We start from the raw sequence: 22,281 nt of genomic DNA, 5'->3' as shown, positions 1-22,281 counted from the left end.
CTGGGCCCATATGTTTGTTGTAATAAGAGAATAGAGCTAGGTAACCAAGGGAATGGGGTCTGGGTGGGTGTGGTGTGTCCACCAGCTTAGGTTACCTCCTGAGAAGCAAAGAAGAGGGAATCAAGAGTATATATAGAATAGAGTCAGGGGCCTTTGCAAAGGAAAATCACCACTTCTTCCAAGAGAAGATGGGTGATGGACCAAAAGAGATATATAACTAATTGTTGTTTGATATTTTATTCATCTTTTTACATTCATTTTCCATTCTCCCTCACTCTGTTTTAAGTTCCCTGGTCATAGAATTCATGCTTCACCCTTCATTCTTTCTAAAGAGACCATGTAGAAAGTGATTATGGCCAGGGACTCAGAAGCCAAATAGCCTGGGCTCAAATCCCAGCTTTACCACTGACTTCCTAGCTGTGTGACCTTAGAAAATGTGCTTTGCCTCTCTGTCCCCCAGTGTCTCCATCTGTAAAGGGTAAGAACTGCTAACTACTCAGAGTGCTTTGAAGATGAAATTAATTTTTGTAACTCTTAGAATAGTGCTTATAAATGACAGTGATTGCTACCTGTATTCCCAGCGCTATGCAGAATGGGTTTAAAATTTACCTGTGCTTAAGAAGCAACTGACACACCTTAGTGATAAATTAAAGGCAACTCAAAGGTGTTTGAGGTAATTCAAAGGGAATTCAAAGGGAATTCAATTCAAAGGCAATTGTTTTCCTCTCTGAGGAAATGCACAGATTGCCTTTTTATTTTTCAGGTAACAGCAATACTTTACTCAGATTTTGTAGAAGGCACAAGCTCCTCCATTTTCAAGAACATACATGTCATTCTTCTCCCCCTGACAAAAGAGCACCTTCATGTGTCTGCAGAATCCAGCAAGTCATTTGGGACAAAACCCTGAGACTTTTTGATTACCTTACCCTTGCAGTCCAATTCCTTGGCGAGGAGAAAATTTATAATAGAGCTTCACCTAGTTTTCCTTCTAATTACACTGGGGAATAGTGAACACTCTTGGGACTATGGTTTACTTTTTATGTATTTGCTAAGCTCAGCAATGACTAAGGGCAATAGCTAGTTACTCAAATTTGTCTCAAGTAGGTAACGTAATAAATTGAAAGAGAGATGCAATGAGGCATCAGCACTAAATACGCAGAGAGTGCAAAATATTCCCATAAGAAGCAACTCACCATGTCCTTCTCTGCCATTGCACAGCCCTCAAAATTGTCCACTCTGATGCAGCACCTCATATAACACTCACTTAGCTGGCTGCGATGTACTTTACTATTTCAAATCTGGGATGGTGGGAAGGTGGTGGCCTCAAATACACTTCGGTTAAATTTTGTTAGAAATTATTATTACACTGAGGGAAACCTTATCCATTTTGTATCAGAACTAAAGGTCCTTTTCTTGTGGCATCCATAAGACACAATACTTAGGATGTAAGGGAAATTCACACTGGATAAATTATGGACACAATATCAATTTAATAAGTATCGCACATTTTTTCCTCCCGAAGTGACCCTTTTTTCAAAATGCAAAAGACAATGCAACATAGTAGCTGTGCCATTTTTCAGTTCATGGCAGTCATGTGACTGGTTTTTTCATTTAACTTGTGTTCTTATGTATATTCCATCTCAGATGACACTAATGTCTCTATTTACCTTGCGCATCATCCCATTTAGGCCACGGTTACTCTAATGAATGTGGGGATGAACAATATGGTAGGAAGCTCTCAGTAGCAACCGGGCATTTGCCTCCCATGCCAAGGCTGGGCTGGGCTGAGATCTGAGTTGGCTGTAGGTTGGATTTGCTCCGTGGTGAAGGGCAGCACAAAACCTTCCCTTTCCAGGCTACAGAGCCCTAGTAACCCAGTGCTCACTAACATTTACCAGCTGTATGACCTTGCCAAGTTACTTAACAGATGTGGCAGGGTCAGGTTTGCTATTCACTGACCCCACTCCCTCTTCCTCCTGTGCTCACAACTAGACTGCATTTCCCAGCCAATCTTGCAGCTGTGGGATGTGAATGAGCGTGATGCGTGCCACCTATAGGACCAACTCCTATAAAAGATCTTTCGTGCACGTCTCTCCATGCTCTTTCCCCTTCTGCCCGCATGACAAATGTGGGGTTGTGGCCTTGCGGGCTACACGTTAGGGGTGGCAGAGCTATGAGACGGAAGGAGCCGGGGTCCCGATGCTCTGCTGACGGAGAGCCATCTGCTGATACGTAACCCTGAGACTTTACGTAAGCAACAAAATAGACTTCTATCATGTCTGAGATAGTACAGATCTTCATATTTGTTTGTTACAGTATCTACCATTATCTTAACTAGCAAAACTGCTCCAGGCTCCAGGTTCCTCGGCTGTAAAATGGGAAGAGTCACTGCAATGCTGCATAGGGTTTAGGGAGGACCAAACGAACTAATGAATATAAAAGCACTGGTACTGTGCTCAACATATTTGAAAGATGATGTTGTTGATGGTATTAACCACTCTCTGCCTCTTATTTTTCCTTTATAAAATAGTTTCTAAGGATTAGAAACTAAATACATACAGATAGACAAGCATAATCAATAGAGCATGGAACCTGACACCTATTTGTCACTCATTAAATAACTGCTTGTATTACTTTTATAGAAATGCAAACATTTAAAGTTTAGGAATCATTGTAAAATAAAGTTTCAGTGGTCACAATTTGATATAGTGCAAAAAAATACCCTAGATACAAAGTTAGTGGTGAGGAGACACTGAAGTGACTTTGATCCTGAAGAACCCATGAGTATATCTTGTAAAAGGATCATTTTCTATTTAATTGGAAAGACAAAGCACAGAATTTCAAACAGAAAGTTCCAGAAAGCACAATGACTGGTTTTTAATCATGTATTAAAGACCAGTGCATTCAGAGAAAACTCTGAAGTGTGAAAATGCCTATCCTCATTAGGACATTCTGGAAAATTTGAAAGTTTTTCTGTCCTCTGGTCTATAGCATTTATGTTGTTGGAGAACAAGCATTAATCAGATGGGGATAAGATTGCAATCCACAAGATGAGGAGGATAAATAAAACCAATTAAATTATGGCTTTGTTGCCTTCAGGAAAGCTAGAGGGGAAATCCTCAAGGAGGCTTGCTAGGAAAGGAAGGAAGAGCCAGATCATTCTGGAGTCTGAGCATGAGTAACGGCAAATGGATGTGATTGTACACGTTTTGTATCGGTAAACACACACACAAAATAAAATAAACCAAAAAAGCCAAGTACTATCTGAGTCTCAATGAACAATTCTAGTGCTTACCTCATAACAATGTACAGATCCAACGAAAACTTTTCCAATGTCCAGCAGTTCAAGATTGAAGTGAATCTTTGGCCCCATTCCTTCGCCTTTGATTCGGAGGGGCAGACGGATCTCTCGGCCTATAAAAACAAGTCAGACTTTATCACCCTGAAGGATGCTTCGTTACCCCCAAACTACACATGACGTGGTGCCAATGTAAGCAATCAAGAGTTCTGTATCAAATCCCTGTGCTGGACCCAGGGAACTGCAATTTAACCAATGCTGAAGATTTTGCTTATCTTTAGGAAACACAAATACTGGTAGTTTCTTATCTTTAGAGAGCAGCTTACATTGTAATTTAGGCGGATATTTTAGCAGAAAAAAATTTTTAAATTTTAACCCAGTCTTAATGGTATTCTTGTTCCCTATTTTTAAAACAATGTAATTTTTCTAAATCAGAGAAGAGTGACCACTGATAGATGCTTCTTATAAAACGAGAGTCACCATGGGCCTCCACAGGACATCGTTCTCAATGATTTTCCCTACATTTAGGAAGATAATGGTATTAAAGGATCTGTGTCTAGGAGTCTTACCATAGAGTTGCTTTCAGTAGGGATAATGGGATCCACTCACAATATCCACGACTGCACACCCACAGTGGACCCAGGGCGGGTGAACAGAGAGCACAACCTTTAGGGTATTGACTGGCTTTGTTTCCTTTTTTAAAATGGATATACCTTTATCTGATAATATATGATCATTATAAAAATATTATAAAGAAAGTAGAAATTCTCACATAATTCTACTACCCAAAGATAACTACTATTAGCATTTTGGTGCCTACCCTTCCATACTCAATCATGTTTAAATACTAAAGTGCTACATGGTCATATTTAAATAGTAAATACTATATTAAGTTTAATGGAAATGAAAGCATATGCTGTTATTACTTTGTAACTGCTTTTTTCACTTAACAATACATCTACAACATTTTTAAATAATTTTTTTAAATGTTTATTTATTTTTGAGAGAGAGACAGACGGAGTGTGAGAGGAGCAGGGGCAGAGAGGGAGGGAGACACCGAATCCAAAGCAGGCTCCAGACTCCGAGCTTGTCAGCACAGAGCCCCATGCGGGGCTTGAACTCACATACCACAAGACCATGACCTGAGCTGACGTTGGAAGCTTAACCGAATGAGCCACTCAGGTGCCCCAATATCTGCAACATCTTTACATACCATCACTTGAAGATGAGTTAAATATTTTTAACCAGTCCCTCTTGTTGGATATTTAAATGGTTTCCAGGGTTTCATTCAACAAATTACAATGTAATTAATATCCTTGAACACATTATGAATAATTTCTTTAGGCACTTCAAAGATTTTCTATTGTTTCTTGTCTCCTAAAGCTCCTGTTGAAAAGTCAGCTTACTGTCTGACTGCTCATTTGAGGTAAATGTCTTTTCCTCTGACTGCATTAAGATTTTCTTTTTGGGGATACCTGAGTGGCTTATTTGGTTAAGCATCTGACTTCAGCCCAGGTAATGATCTCACGGTTCATGGGTTCGAGCCCTGCATCGGGCTCTGTGCTGACAGCTCAGACCCTGGAGCCAGCTCAGATTCTGTGTCTCCCTCTCTCTCTGCCCCTCTCCTGCTGGAGCTCTGCCTCTGTCTTAAAAATAAATAAAAAACATTTTTAAGGGGTGCCTGGGTGGCTCAGTCGGTTGGGCGTCCGACTTCAGCTCAGGTCACGATCTCGCGGTCCGTGAGTTCGAGCCCCGTGTCGGGCTCTGGGCTGATGGCTCAGAGCCTGGAGCCTGCTTCCGATTCTGTGTCTCCCTCTCTCTCTGCCCCTCCCCCATTCATGCTCTGTCTCTCTCTGTCTCAAAAATAAATAAACGTTAAAAAAATTAAAAAAAAAACATTTTTAAAAATTTTTAAAAAGATTCTCTTTTTGTTTTTGGTTTCTACCAGTTATACCATGATGTTCCCAGGTGACATTTTCATGTATTATTCCTAAGGTTTATAGCAATTTGTGAATCTCTGGATGAGTGCCATGCATCAGTTTTTAAATTTTCAGTCATTATGTCTTCAAATATTGCCTATGCTCCATTTTCTCATTTCTTTCCATCCACATAGATAAATTTTTACCACATTCTATTTGACTCTGATGCTCTTTTCTATATTTATCTCTATATGCCTCAATATGGATATTTTCTTTAGATTTATTTTTCAGTTTATAAAATCTATCTCTGGCTGCATGTAACAGGCTATTCAATTCCACTGAGTTCTTAATTTGTTAATGTAACTTTTCAGTTCCAGACTTCCCATTAGATTTTTTATAGTTTTCAGGCCTCTGCTCAATCTTTTGAGAATATTAAAAAAAATGTTTAACATTAAAAAAAATCTATCAAATAATTATGTTTTCTGGCTCTCTATGAAGTTTATATTGTTTATCTTGGTGTTCTATCAGACTGTGTTGTCTCCTTATATGTTTGATTATTTTTGACTGAGTGCTGGTCGGTGTACATAAAACCTGAAGTGATCATCTGAAGCCCTGAGAAGATAGTAAGTTCCTCTTGCTTCTGGCTGGTGACTAAGGAGTATTAGCATTACCCAATCTTACCACTCTCCACTAAGATTCTGTGAGAGAATTAAGCTCTGTACCAAGTCATATGAGTGACTATCTTCTCAATTCTCCCAAGAAGGGCATATAGCTAGTACTATGCTAATTATAAAGAGAAGTTAATTCCTCATATTTAATTGATGCCTTAGAACATTAGAGATTACTTCCTAGAACCTCAGTGAAGAACTGTTGTAATCAAATTGATAATTGAAAAAGCAGTCAAAGCTGAGCTTCGGGGCGCCTGGGTGGCGCAGTCAGTTAAGCCTCCGACTTCAGCCAGGTCACGATCTCGCAGTCCGTGAGTTCAAGCCCCACGTCAGGCTCTGGGCTCATGGCTCGGAGCCTGGAGCCTATTTCCGATTCTGTGTCTCCCTCTCTCTCTGCCCCTCCCCCGTTCATGCTCTGTCTCTCTCTGTCCCAAAAATAAATAAAAAATGTTGAAAAAAATTTTTTTTAAAAATTAAAAAAAATAAAAAAAAGCTGAGCTTCAACCTTTGGGAGGGCTGATTCATTTCCAGTCCCCACTTCACTGGGTCCCATTATAAAGTCTGGGGAGTTATGAGGGCACTTTCTCCTTGGGCATCCCATGAACTCCCATGTTTCTTCCCTAACTGTACTTAACTTTTCAGCTTGTCTGTAGTATCTACCAAAAAGGTGGTGTCTCTAAGGATAAAGTGGTGTCCAAAGTCTGACTGTCTTGGCTTTCCTCTTCTCTTGGATCTTGGCCCTATAATTCTCTACTGTCTTGGTAGCTCTCTTTTGACTATAAAAAGTCCTTGGAAATATTTTGCCTTGCTCTTCTAGTTGTGTTTTAGAGAGAGACAGAGAGACAGAGACAGAGAATCCAAATTGCCTAGCCCACTGTTATTGGAAATAGAATTGCCAGAACGAAGGGATGCACATTTGACATTTTGGTAGCTATGGGCATGTTGCCCTCCAGAATGGTTGTAGGAATTTGCACACAAACAACAGTATTTAAAGGTCTGTCTCTCCATGCCCTCCCTGATAGTGGGGATATCACACTTCTGAAAATCTTTGATAATTTGATAGGTTTTCCTTAAATGTATACCATTTACATTTCAAACTCTTTAAGCAAAAATAAAAGATTTGCTCTGTAACATTTTGAACATTGAAAAATACTTTTGATGCTCTGTTAGATATAATCTTTAGTATTATAGTGACTGTGCTTTGAACAATCAAGCCATATTTATAATTTAGTATTATTATCATTATAATGCCTTATGGAAATTTATGTTCCAGCCTTTTGTTGCTACTTAGCTTCTGTATCTTTAAGGCTTTCTCTCTATGACTGTCCCTTTAAAGACAGGGGTATTTGTCTCTATGTCCCCTCTAGTGCTTGGCAACACAGTGGTCATTAGGCATGTATTAATTTGATCATAAGAAACAAGAACAATCAGCAATATTTGAGACAAGTGATCCATTCAAAGGGTTCTCCCAATCCATCTGATCCCTGGAAAAGAGATCACTCTGAAGATCAGGTGTTTGTGTTAACAATACTGTAGAATATAAGTAAAACTTTCAGAGAACCTCATCAACTCACTCCATTATTTTAGAGTTCTAATCAACTGGCAATGATTTTTACTGCTTGGTCAAGAGAAAAGTATTTTGACAGAGATCCAACTTTCAGAACGGCAAAGAAGGAGAATTGCAAATATATTGTGGAATAAACAGCAAGACTATTTATAACTGTCAGGCTTAAAGCTTTCCCCATCTGTTACCTTGACTGCCTTCCTTAATAATAATTTTTTTTTTAAAAAAAGGAGATGTGTTGTAATAAAGCAGTGAGCTAATGTTTCTTTGGGAATTATTAATTACTTCAACGGAGATTGTTTTAAGTGTAGCTAGCCATTTCCTTCACCTAGGATAGGAGTACAAGTGATAACCAGCAGTACTTTTGCCAGAGTTAGTCTACATTTTAAGGTCACATTACAAATGCTACTTTTCTGCAAGATTTATGAAGCAGGGATTTTTCTTGTGTTGGCAAAAGACAGCAAGAGGGACAAATGTGAAGGAACTAGTAAGCTCTAGGACAGATTCCTTGCTAGAAGACTGAAGTATTAAAATGTTTATTTTATTTTATTTTATTTTATTTTATTTTATTTTATTTTATTTTATTTCTTTTTAAATTTTTGTTAATGTTTTATTTATTTTTGAGGCAGAGAGAGACAGAGTATGAGCAGGGGAGGGACAGAAAGAGAGGAAGACACAGAATCCGAAGCAGACTCCAGACTCCGAGCTGTCAGCACAGAGCCTGATGCGGGGCTTGAACTCACAAACCGCGAGATCATGACCTGAGCCGAAGTCGGATGCTTAACCGACTGAGCCACCCAGGCGCCCCTAAAATGGTTTTTTTAATGTTCATTTACTCTTGAGAGAGAGAGAGTGCAAGCAGGGGAGGGGCAGTGAGAGAAGGGGAGACAGACTCCAAAGCAGACTCTGAGCTGTCAGCACAGAGCCTGATTCAGGGCTCAAACCCATGAACTGCGAGATCATGACCTGAGCCAAAATCAGACGCTTAACCGACTGAGCAACTCAGTTGCCCCCCAATTTTTTTTAAACAGGGCAATTTCCAGATGACACAATACTCTATATGGAAAACCCAAAATATTCCACCAAAAAACTGCTAGAACTGATTCATGAATTCAGGAAAGCCACAGGATATAAAATCAATGCACAGAAATCGGTTGCATTCCTATACACCAACAATGAAGCAACAGAAAGAGAAATCAAGGAATTGATCCCATTTACAATTGCACCAAACACCATAAAATACCTAGGAATAAATCTAACCAAAGAGGTGAAAAATCTATACACTGAAAACTATAGAAAGCTTATGAAAGAAATTGAAGAAGACACAAAAAAGTGGAAAAATATTCCATGCACCCAGATAGGAAAAACGAATATTGTTAAAACGTCAATACTACCCAAAGCAATCTACATATTCAATGCAATCCCATCCAAATAACACCAGCATTCTTCACAGAGCTAGAACAAATAATCCTAAAATTTGTATGGAACCATAAAAGACCCCGAATAGCCAAACTGATCTTGAAACAGAAAACCAAAGCAGGAGGCATCACAATCCCAGACTTCAAGCGATACTACAAAGCTGTAATTATCAAGACAGTGTGGTACTGGCACAAGAACACTCAGATCAATGGAACAGAATAGAGAACCCAGAAATGGACCCACAAATGTATGGCCAACTAATCTTTGACAAAGCGGGAAAGAATATCCACTGGAATAAATAAAGATAGTCTCTTCAGCAAGTGGTGCTGGGAAAACTGGACAGCGACATGCAGAAGAATGAACCTTACACCATACACAAAAATAAACTCAAAATGGATGAAAGACCTCAATGTAAGACAGGAAGCCATCAAAATCCTCGAGGAGAAAGCAGGCAAAAACCTCTCTGATGTTGGCTAAAGCAAGTTCTTACTCAACACGTCTCCAGAGGCAAGGGAAACAAAAGCAAAAATGAATTATTGGGACCTCATCAAAATAAAAAGCTTCTGCACAGCAAAGGAAACAATCAGCAAAACTAAAAGGCAACTGACAGAATGGGAGAAGATATTTGCAAACGACATATCAGATAAAGGGTTAGTATCCAACATCTATAAAGAACTTATCAAACTCAACATCCAAAAAAACAAATAATCCAGTGAAGAAATGGGCAAAAGACATGAATAGACACTTCTCCAAAGAAGACATCCAGATGGCCAATTGACACATTAAAAAATGCTCAACATCACTCATCATCAGGGAAATACAAATCAAAACCACAATGAGATACCACCTCACACCTGTCAGAATGGCTAACATCAACAACTCAGGCAACAACAGATGTTGGCAAGGATGTGGAGAAAGAGGATCTCTCTTGCACTACTGGTGGGAGTGCAAACTGCTGCAGCCACTCTGGAAAACAGTATGAAGGTTCCTCAAAAAACTAAAAATAGAACTACCCTGTGACCCAGCAATTGCACTACTAGGTATTTATCCAAGGGATACAGGTGTGCTGTTTCAAAGGGACACATGCACCCCAATGTTTATAGCAGGACTATCAACAATAGCCAAAGTATGGAAAGAGCCCAAATGTCCATCAATGGATGGATGGATAAAGAAGATGTGGTATATATACACAATGGAGTATTATCTGGCAATCAAAAAGAATGAAATCTTGCCATTTGCAACTACATGGATGGAACTAGAGGGTACTATGCTAGGCAAAATTAGAGAAAGACAAATATCATATGAGGACTTTAAGACACAGAACAGATGAACATAAGGGAAGGGAAGCAAAAATAAAGTAATGGGGGGGGGACAAAACATAAGAGACTCTTAAACATGGAGAACAAACAGAGGGTTACTGGAGGGGATGTGGGAGGGGGGATGGGCTAAATGGGTAAGAGGCATTAAGAAATCTATTCCTGAAATCATTGTTGCACTATATGCTAACTAATTTGGATGTAAGTTAAAAAATAAAATTAAAAATAAAATTAAATACATACATACATACATACATAAAACAGGGGAGTTTCCTATCTCTGATTACAGCGCCCTGATTTCACACAAGAAGCAGGGAAATGCACTACAGAACCCGCTCTAACAGCCTTGAAGGCCTGAATGCAACATTGCATTTAGATCACATTGCATTTAGATCACATTGCATTTAGATGTGATCCAGAAAATATAACCAGGGGCTTGGAAAAACTTGCCATCTATCTTAGACGTCCGATATTATACTTGAACTCCATTCCTGTGCAGTAAGACAAGAAAAAAGAGGAGGAAAAGTATAAATAGAACAAACTGTCATTATTCACGTATTTTAGGACTATCCACCTGGAAAATCCTAAAGACTCTGTGAATAATTTTTTAATTAGTAAGATACAGTAATATTGATGGTTACCAAATCAATATTCAAAAGTAAAGTGCATTTCTCCATATAGCAACAACCAGAAAAATTAATTTCCAAGACACTATTTACAATAGCAACAAAAATATAAAGTACCTAGAAATAATTGTAACAATATATATTTAAGATCTTCAAGGGGCAAATCATAAAAGTTTATTGAAAGATATTAACAAAGATCTAATTAAATGGAGAAGTAGGCTATGTCCTTGAGAAGGAAGACTCAATATCATAAAATTGTCAATTTTCTTCCAACTGATCTTTAATTTCAACACTCTGCTAAGCAAAATGCCATCGGGTAGAATGTACAGATTGATTATACAATTTAAACGTAAAATCAAGGGGCCAACAGCAACCAAGACATTCTTTAAAAGAATAAATTGGACTAATTTGCTCTTTGATATATTAAGGTCTATTATAAAGCTATTATAATTAAGTTAATGTGGTATTGGGGCAGAAGGTACAAAATGATTAAGGAAACAACAAAAAACTCAGAATAAATGTACACATATATGTGAATTTATGACAGAGCAAATGCTGAATATCAGGAAGGGAAGATGGACTGGAATGCACAGAGCCAAAACAGCTGGACATCCACATGGCATCTGTGGTAGATTGAACAATGGCCCTCAAAGGTGGTCCCATGTCCTAATTCCTGTAAATATCACCTTATATAGTAAAAGAGTGAATATTACCTTATATGGCAAAGTAAGTGAGTGATTAAGTTAAGAATTCTGAGATGGGGAGATGATCCTAGATGATCTTTATTATTGTAGCTTAAAAACTGTCGAAATAAGGTAGTGGTAGCCTTCCAATTTTGTTCTTTTCCAGAGTTATTTTGGCTATTTTAGGTTCTTTGCATTTCCATATGAATTTTAGAATCAGGCCATCAATTTCTATACACCCACATGCACGTGCATGCGCGCGCGCGCACACACACACACACACACATACACACACACAAGCAACTAGAATTTCTATTTGGATTGCATTGAGTCTATCAACAAACTTGAGGAAGAAATGACATCTTACTAATATTAATTATCCACTTGTTAACAAGGTATAGTTTTCCCTTTATTTGGGTCTTTAATTTCTCCCAGCAATGTTTTATAGTTTTCAATGTACAGGTCTTACACATCTCTTGTCAAATTTATCTCTAAGTATTTAGGATTTCTTAATGCTATTTTAAGTGACAGTGTTTTTTTTTAAAATTCAATTTCCCATTGTTCACTGTATAGAAATACAACTGATTCTCTCTATATAGATCTTGTATCCTGCAACCCTACTACACACTTACTTTTCAGCCTTCATTTAAAACAGATATTCTCTAACACAATCTCCACAGATTTTGATTCAATAAAACATAGATGAAACCCAAGAATCTACATTTTTAATGATCAGCCAGGGTAATTCTATGCAGATTCTCTAGGGATGTTACCCGAAGAAACATGAACCTTGTTTCAACAAGGTTGAATATTAAGTATGCTAATAGGTTTCAACATATGAATTTTGGGAGAACACAAATATTCAGTCCACAGCACGTGCTAAAGATGGGCTCACAATGCAAACATTTCAAACCATCTCAAGAAACAATCCAGTAGGAGGAAAGTCAGTGTTTACCACAAACATGCAAATTAGTACCCCAAGAGTTTGAGATAATAGAAAACTCTTAAAGGAACTCTAACCTCTCATCTTAAACTCTCTCAAGAAGTAAACACAGAAATAGAAACCAAGTTTATGAAATTAAAAACTGAGTAGATGAATACCAAAGAGTAGAAATAGCTAAACAACTAATCAACTGAGAGAAAGATCTTAGAAAAATACCCAGAATATGTCAAAGAGAAACAAAGAAATAAAAAATGTAAAGAAGTCAGAAGGTATGGTGAGTCCATGGGAAAGACATATATCTAAAAAAAATTCCAGAAGGAGAAAACTGAGATAATGAGATGAAAACAACACTGAAGAGATAAGTGCTAAGGAATTCCAGAACTGATCAGAGATTCTTAGACTGAAGATGCAGGTTTAGTATCCAAGTAGGCTAAACCAAGGCAAATTCACCACAGTGAAGCTGTAGAAAACCAAAGGATGGAGTAATTCTGTCAATCTGATGCAAAAGATAGGCAACTGAAAGAAAGGACAGTTAAGCTGCAGGAGATTTCCCACAGTAACCATATGGTCCCTTGTCCATATTTGGAGGAAGCAAGCAGCCTCATGGAGAGACCATGGATGAGGGTTCCAGCAGACAGAACCTGGCGAGGTCCCTGTCTCCTCCTTCAGGCCTGTCCAGCTGTCTCCAGGGAGAGCAAAGTGGAGCTGTCCTTGCTGAATCGGGACCAGTCTGCAGATCTGTGAGCAGAATAAATGGCTGCCAGTTGTTTTAAGCCACTAAATCTTTAGGGTGGTTTGTTATGCACAAAAGATAAAATGGACAAAGTGGCTTACGTAATTAGGGTTTTTACTTTGCTCACATATCCGGGACATTGGGAAATGTGGATTTGGGGGAAGGGAGGGTTGAAGGCATGCTGCTGCTCTTGATGATGATGATAACTGGTAAGGATGAAAAGGACTAATATTGACTCAATAGCTACATTCTCTTCAAGTTCCAGAACCCTACAGTGGTACTTATTGTAGCTTTTAAATATGTTTTAACACGTGGTGGGGTTAGTCCTCTCATATTATTCTTGTTTTTCTGAACTTTCTAAGCAGTTCTAGTTCATTTATTTCCTCCATAAGAACTTTGGAATAAACCTAATTAAAAAAAAAAAAACCTTGATATTACCACTGAGATCACGTTATATTTACAAGGAGAACTGACCAATTTATAATGTTGATATTCCTGACCAAAACTATCAACATACCTTTCCATTTGTTTGAGTTTTCCTAAATCTGGGTATGGACACATATATATTTTCCCTATATTCTGTATGTTTGAAATATTTGATAATTGAACATACAACTTAAAGTAAATAAGGTAGTTGATCAAGAAAATAATTTCTCATTCATAGGACTAAGAAACCCTATATTATTATGAGGTTGCAGTCTGATGAGTTTTGAAGAAGAAAACCTACAAATATGTAGAGCATTATTTATTATTCTGAAAACTCAAAAATGTTTTCAGTGATTGGGGTGATTTAGCTTTCTCTCTCCTAAGTGTCCATTCTATAGTTCAGCTGAGATAAAGGTCAAAAGCTCTAAATTGTGCTAAAGATTCAGATGTTTCTTTCTTATGATGGGCAGAAGGAAAATGGACACAGTAGTTACATTTTAATTGGGTCCTTAACGGAAGTAGGTACATCTGGCATCGTTTCCATCATGCTGCTTTTTCACATCTGACTCTGAAGCACCCACTAACGATGGTATCTAGCAATATATTTCACAGTTTAAATCAGAAAGTGTTGCTTACTTTGAAGCTCCCATATGGTGATCCAAACCAAATATGTGTGGTTTCCCGTTGAGTTTTTTTTTTTTTTAAAAAAGGTCATCTCTTCATGATCAGATTAGGATTTTCCCCATTACATTGGAAAGTCAAGATAGATAAAAAGTCAGTTTCAAGCCACAGATCAGACCATCAGCAAGTCTTTATCAATATCTAACATCCAGTTTAACTACTTCTAAGAAAATCTGAAAATTTAAGTGAAGAAAAACATTTCAGTTTCAGATGAACTGAAAAGATTTCAGTAATGTTGTATTTCCTATATTCAGATTTAAGCAGGTCACTCACTCCCTTGCTTAGGGCCCTTCTGTGATTTCCCACAGCAGCCAGGAGGAATTCCAAGGTTCTTAGTCGGGCAGTCAAGAGCAGCTGTCCCTGAGCTAACTACTCCTTCAGCATCCAACTCCATTTCCTGCCCCTTCTCTCCTCCCAGTCTCTCTGTCTTTTTGGCAGCCACATGCCAAGAATTTGCAATTCTTTGCCATTTCATTCACTTGCCATGTATTTTCACAAAGTGTTTCCCTCCCTGACATGCCCAGCACCTCCCCCCACCCACACACATCCTTTTTTTATTTGACTAACAAATACTCCAGAAGGTCACGTTCCCTGAGGAGCCTTCCCTAGAAACCGAGACTGAGCTGTGTGTGCCCTGTACCCTCATCTATTAATGCATTCATTCACTGGATAGCATTGCAATATAATTGCTGGTTACTTTCCTCCACTCATTTCTAGTGCTTTCTGAGGGCAGGAGCTCTGGTTTTGTACATCTTTGTACTCATGGTGCCTAGATATAAAAGCTTTCAAAAGAAAAAAAGTTGCAGGTGGAGATGTGGGTTAAATTTCATGCATCTCAAGAGGCCTCCTCAAGACAAATGACACTGGCCTTCCCTGCTACTTCCTGTTTCTGAACATATATTCACAGGATGGAATACTACACAACAATGAAAACAAAATAGGACTGGGGCTATGAGCAACAACATGGATGAGACAGACATGCAGATTGATGCCAATTATGTACGTTTCAAAAACAGACAGTACCAACTTGCATTGTTTATGTGCACACACATTGGGGTAAAAACTACAAATGAAGGCAATGAAATAATGACCATGAAGGATAGAATGGTGACGATCTCAGGGGGAGGATGGGGTGAGGGAAGTGTGCCCGGGAAGGGACACACAGGGGGCTTCTCAGGACTGGAAATATTATCTTAGTAGCACGTATGTGATATTTGTCTTATAATTATAATATATATGCATGTGTATTAGTTCCCTGTTGCTGCTAAAACAGGTCATCACAAACTAAATGCCTTAGTGTACAGGTTTATTATCTTAAAAATTATAGAGGTCAGAAGTCTAAGATGCAAGATGGGTTTCACTGGACTAAAATCAAGGTGTTGGCAGAGCTGAATTTCCTTCTGGAGACTCTGGGGAGAAATCTATTTTCTTGCCTTTTCCCGCTTCTAGAGGCTGTCCACATCTCTTGGCCATTTATCTTCAAAGCCAGAAACAGCTGGTTGAGTCGTTCTCTTATCACATCACTCTGACACTGAGACTGATACTTTTGCCTCCCTCTTTGAAGTTAAAGGACACTTATGATTATCTACTGAGCCACTCGCATAATCCAGGTTAATCTCCCTATGTTAAGGTCAGCTCATTGGTAACTGAAACTCCATTTTCTGCCCTAATTTCCCTTTGTCAGGCAATGTAACACATCCACAGTAACATATTCACAGGTTTGGAGATGGACATCTTTGGGAGGCTGTTACTCTGCCTACCACAGTATATTTTATGCACATTTGTGAATGTATGTCTTGTTTCTTTTTAAAAAAAATTTTTTTAATGTTTATTTCTGAGACAGAGGGTGAGTGGGGGAGGGGCAGAGAGAGAGGGAGACACAGAATCAGAAGCAGGCTCCAGGCTCTGATCTGTCAGCACAGAGCCCGATGCAGGGCTTGAACTCACAGACCACGAGATCATGACCTGAGCCAAAGTCGGATGCTCAACGGACTGAGCCACCCAGGCACCCCTGTATGTCTTGTTCCTTAGTGACAAAAGGTTAAAAATTAAATGATAGTATGTAAATACTAAGGATTCCTATAGGACCATGAAAAAGAATGACACTTTTTACTTAGTGTTCATGGAATAATCTGCAAGAAATACTTAATAAGCAGTGTCAAAACCATTGTGTATAGTATGCTATAATTTACGTAAAAAGGCATGAAGGGGAAGCATATCCATATGTATTTTCTTCTATATGCTCAAAGTATTTTTTAAATGCAAAAGCAAAGCAAAACGAAACAAGAGAAGGGGCTTTTCTATCTGCCTAAAAAGCATTTTTTAGTGACCTAAAACCAGGAAGTTTTACCAATTCTTTGAAGATAATACTAAGGAATCATCACCAGCCCTTGAAAAGACACAGTGAATTACATGGAATTTACAAGGAAGATAATATGGAATTACAAGGTAAACAAAACCCTTCTCTGGCAATCATGTCTTTTAATAAACCACTATCAGAATAAAGAAGAATGTCATGCAGATGGAAAATTATACTATTCAGTTTATCCAGGATGTGAATTCTGTGGCAGAATTCACAACTGCAAACAAAACAATAGATGAACACAGCTAGTTATGTAATGTTTGGGAACCTCCTGGAGAGCAGCCAACCCCCTGGAACATGGCCAAGCACGACATCCCGAGAGTCATAGATGGGAGGGAGGATCTACCACCTGTGGCATGGGGGCCACTGGAGCATTTCCAGCCTCTGTCTGAACACTGATGTACCAGCATTTCCTCCAGACCCATTTAGAAGTCTGGGGTAAATGATGCTGGTATGAAGTGTAGAAATGGATTTATGTCGATCCTGAAGCCCCTAGTCCATTCTGCATCCATTCTGGGGCAATCTTGAGAATCCTGCATTCATGAGCAAGGGAACGACCAGATCAAACCAGGATTCATTCACTCATTCATTTTTTTCATTTATTTGCTCATTTATGTAATCAATATTTATTGAGTGACTTTATCTTCCTGGTGCTAACAGCATAATAGAGTATAATTTCAATATATAAATTTTTTAAACAAGCATGTAAGTGAAAACAAACAAAAAAAATCATGATCATACAAGTCAAAGTGATGGTTACTTCCAGGGAGAATGGGGGAAAACATCATCAGGAAGGGACATATATAACTGGGGGGAGGGGAAGGCAGCACAATCTTGGCTTAGGCAGCCCATCCTTCTATACTGTTCTTAGACTGCTTGACCTCTTTATATACAGAGAAAAGTGGCTGTGTAGACATGCACTGAAAACATGCTAGGCAAAGCAGAACAGTGGGATTTTTGCCTTGAAGTGGCTAGCGATTGTGCATTCTTATTACTCTCTCTCTCTAGACATTTAATATTTTGTTATTAAAATAACCACCACAGCTGTAAATCCTAGGAGACCTAAACATTAAACAGCAGAAGTAAATAGCACTAATTACCCTGAAAATTAAACCCACTTTCTCATTCTTATATACAAATGAACAACCACAGATCTGAAGGCACTGGAAGGAACTCTGTGACTGCCTGACACTTGCTACCTTGGAATTTTCTGACAAATAAATACTTCTCTTCACATCCTTATTTAATAGCATTGAATGGCATTTAATGTCATTCACTGCTCATGTTTGATTAAAATCTGGTTCTTTGACAACAGATGATCAATCCTATAAGTCTAACATTAGACTGTTAAGATCTCCAGAAGAATAACATGAAATATAACAGAGGAAAATATATAAAAAATAATACAATTTCCCAGAGCTGAAGTAACACATGAGTAATCAGACTCAAATGGCTCATAGAAAGCTGAGGAGGATGAGTTAGAAACCTCACCCTTGGATATGGCTTCATGACATTTCAGACCTCAAGTACAAAAAGAAAACCCTAGAAAATATTGAGAGAGAAATAACAGGCCACCTAGCAAGGAATGAGAACTAGGTGACTTCAGACTTCCGGACCTTTACCATAAAGTTGGCACAATGTCTTCAACATTCTGAAGAAAAAAAAGTTTAACCTAGAAGTGTCAGCTAAACTATCAGGTGAGTATGGAGGCAGAATGAGAAATTACCAGGTATGCAGGGATCAAAGTTTCCCTTCTATATACCCTTTCTGTGGAAGCTACTTGAGCAAAGTGAGAGTAAAAAGATACAATGGAACACACATGGAAATTTAAAAAATTCCCTGGTAATAACTATGCAGGAGGTGGCTGATCTGACTTGGAATGAGAAGCTTGTGGGCTCTGAGAAAAATGTCTTCAAGGAAAAGAAGAGCATGTATTCTAAAATTAGGTAGGATGGAAGAAATGAAGAATGAGAAACATTGGCAGGGGGGTGCAGCAAAAGCTGCACAAAAGAGTCAATTCAATGATGAAGTAAGCTAACGTGAGGCATAATTGTGAGACCTCGTGGACAGTGAAGAGAGAGAAACTAATTGCTACACACCTTAGGGGAATTCTTTGCTGATTAACATTCACCAATAGTGGTCAGAACATCCAACCATCAGAGAATTAAAAAAGTTTAATCCCAGAATAAACTTGGCCCTTCAGTGTACAGAATTTATGTAGACAAACTAGAGGATTTAAATATGGTTACCAATCATTTTAATACAAAAGTAGAACAACTCATAGAATTTGAGAGGGTGGGGCACCTGGGTGCCTCAGTTGGTTGAGCGACCGACTTCGGCCCAGGTCACGATCTCACGGTTTGTGAGTTCGAGCCCCGCGTCGGGCTCTGTGCTGACAACTAAGAGCCTGGAGCCTGCTTCGGATTCTGTGTCTCCTTCTCTCTCTGCTCCTCCCCCACTCATGCTCTGTCTCTCTCTGTCTCAGAAATAAATAAATATTAAAAAAAATTAACAGGAAAATTTGAGAGGATGGAATGGTGGTGAGCAGGTCAGGGGTCCCAACACGTGTACGTGTCAAAGAGAGACCATAGAATTGATGGAACAAAAAAATATAGTTTCAAGTATATTATTTAAAGCTACAAATAAAACTCGAAAAATAAAATAAAAATAATTGGGTTGCCAGGGGCTGAGGTGGAGGAATGGGATGGCCTGTGACGTGGCAGGAAGGAACTTCGTGGTGTGATGGAAATATTCTGTATCTTTATTTTGGTGGCAGTTATTCCATTGGGGTTTGTCAAGGCTTGCAGAACTGTACGCCAAAAACCGGTGAAATATACTGCATGTAAATTATTATTTTTTAAAAGGAACATGCTTTTTTTAAAAAAAAAAGGTGTATTCATTTATTTTGAGAGAGAGAGAGAGCAGGGGAGGGGCAGAGAGAGGGAGAGAGAGAATCCCAACTAGGCTCCATGTTGTCAGCGCAGAAACAAATGTAGGACTTGAACCCACGAACTGTGAGATCATGATCTGAGCCAAAATCAAAAGCTGGACACTTAACGGCCTGAGCCACCCAGGCGCCCCAAATGCATGTATATTATAACTCAGTAAGGCGAGCAAGGGAACAATAAGATCATAAGGGAACTAAATCCTTATCTTTCAGAGCGGGAGTCTCAAAAGGTAATGTGAGAAGCTGGCAAATCAACAAAACAGCAACATAAGCATAGAATTAGTAAGGAAAATTACCACCACAAGAAACAGCCAAAAGTGCTTCATCTTGAAAGTAACACTGGAGACTACTCTTTAGCTTTATCATCTTATTATCTACCTGTTTTACTTATTTATTGGCATCAGTATTTTAAAAGAGAATTCTGAGGCATTTTTAAAATATAGAACACCTTCCAGAGTAGTACAAAGAGCCTCCATACATCCTTTACCCAATAATCTCCTCTAGAGCAAAGGATCCAGTCATCCAGATGTCATGTCTCTTGAGTCTCACTCAATCTGGAACAGTTCAGTCTTTTCTTGACTTTCATGAGCTTGATATTTTTGAAGATTACAAGCTGTTAATTGTGGTTTTTTCTTCTATTTGGGTTAATCTAATGTTTCCCCATAATTAGGCCATGTTAGATATTTTGACCCTAATATCAGTGAAGAGATGTTTGTTTTCATTATATCCTAGTGAGCAGTCCGTGAGGTTGATTTGCTGGATTACTACTGTTAGTATTAACTAAGATAACATCTCCCAGTTTTCTTCGTTGTAAAGTTAGATTTCTCCCCTTTATAATTAATAAGCATTCTGAGGTAGGATATTTTGAGACTACATAAAATCCTGTTCTATACCCTGCTTTCACCCATTATTTTAAGATCCATTAAATCTTCAGAATGCTTTTTACCTGAATTCATTATTACCAGAAGTGCTAAATGGTAAATTTTTATTTAGTGGATTCAGAGATTCCTATTTAATCAATGTGTTGTAATCTATTAGTTATCATTATTTATTTTGATTCTTAACTTGTTTCAAATTTGGTCAGTGGAAGTCCCTTTGCTGGCTTCTGTATCACTTTGACATAACCCTGTCATTCTTTGAGCATTTCCTTAGTTTCCAGCAGGAAAGGAATGTTCCCAGCTCATTTTCTTTCTCTGCCTCAGTCCTGATAAAAGGCCCTCATGGCAGAGGGCAGGATTCAGAAACCAAACTTTGGGTACTCAGTGTGCTCACTGCAATTAGGGTCTTAAAGCTGCCAGGATCTCTTAATAGACACAGTTAGGAAAGATGCAGCTCTATGTACATAAACGTATACACACATTTATACATCTATTTATTTCTGCCTCTGTGCATATCAACAACCATGAGTTCATAGGGAAGGAACTCCAATTCCATTCCAATACCAAAGCCTCATCTTAGCCTTTCTCCTTTCCACACATACATATCTATCTGCCTCCTCCAAGAGTGAAAAATACTGGCTTTTGTTATCCTCAATATATTTACTTTTGTGTTTAATTCCTCTACCTGTATCCAATCTTCTGAAGCTGTCAGGTTACCACTCTATTTGTACATCCCCCTTGCAGCTTCTGGCCACTGCCAGGCTGTCTTCCCATCCTCCCTGGCTGCATTATTTTGATTAAAAACTCAAAAAGTAAAAAATTCAAAAGCCAAAGACTATAAAAAGAACAAGAATCAAATGTTGAGACTTTGTGTCAAGTAATATTCTTTATTGTTCTAAAAATCAAGAGCAAACCCAGCTCCGTGGTTCCTATCCCTGTGACTACACTATAATTGTAATGTACTTCAAAGTTTGATCTGTTCGAGAAAAAATGAAAAGCGCATAGCTTGACTTTATTATTCCCCGGTTGATATCATGTACTTCCTGTAGTCTGCACACAAATACACACGCACACACACGCATGCACCCCTCTTGATGCTCTGGGCACTTGGTAACCTGAGTTTACCACACAAAGAAAGTCTTTACCTGAAATGTCACAGTAAACTGTCTGCTGATAGAGCTTGGCTTCCAGGGGATTAAAGTACACAGTGATTTCAGCTGATGAGTTAGGCCAGACATCACCTTCCTGAAACCATGAAAGAATCATTAGAAAACAATGTGATAAAGGGAAGACACTGCTTTTAAATGTTGCTATTATGTTATAACCTCAGAAAATTTGAAGGCAATATTTTTACAACAGATAAAAGAAAGCACTATTTTACCCAACAGATAGTAAATTTATTCTACTCGTTAAGAGGTGGTACCAGTTGGAAGCAAGCTTCAAAGATAATTTCAGTGAGTTCATGAATACATAATTACTAAAGGAAACTAGGATGTTTAGAACATTTTCAGTATTTGCGTATCCAATGGACACTTGTTGTATGCCAACAGATGCCCAACACTGGGCTTCAGGGATGAAGAAAGGTGAGGTCTGAGACTACAAGGAACTCACATCTTAAAGGGGTCATAAGTATGCTTACAAATATTTTATGATAGATGTGATAGGTGCTGCACCATATCTGTCTGTCTATCTATCTATCTATCTATCTATCTATCTATCTGATCTATATATCATATCTATCTATCTATATGGTCCAGATGAGTAACTTACTTGATGGAGGGGCCACGTTCCTAACTTTTAAGGTGACAGCACAAGGAC

The 22,281-nt window shown here is 38.5% G+C and overlaps 1 protein-coding gene across 30 annotated transcripts in view; it reads right to left on the bottom strand.

Annotated features, from left to right (window-relative positions):
* HYDIN (HYDIN axonemal central pair apparatus protein) overlaps nucleotides 1-22,281 on the bottom strand; it is a 433,865-nt gene that overhangs the window by 230,388 nt on the left and 181,196 nt on the right. For all 30 annotated transcript variants that reach the window (XM_045046329.1, XM_045046327.1, XM_045046336.1 and 27 more), the window contains 2 exons: nucleotides 21,609-21,708; nucleotides 3,296-3,414 (listed from right to left, as the gene is read on the bottom strand). In XM_045046329.1, coding sequence (XP_044902264.1) covers nucleotides 3,296-3,414; nucleotides 21,609-21,708 — 219 coding nt within the window. The remainder of the gene's footprint in view (nucleotides 1-3,295; nucleotides 3,415-21,608; nucleotides 21,709-22,281) is intronic.

The sequence above is a fragment of the Felis catus genome, chromosome E2, assembly GCF_018350175.1.
Source record: "Felis catus isolate Fca126 chromosome E2, F.catus_Fca126_mat1.0, whole genome shotgun sequence".
NCBI lineage: Eukaryota > Metazoa > Chordata > Mammalia > Carnivora > Felidae > Felis > Felis catus.
The sequence above is the reverse complement of the archived record's forward strand: the minus strand, read 5'-3'. Positions and strand labels throughout refer to the sequence as shown.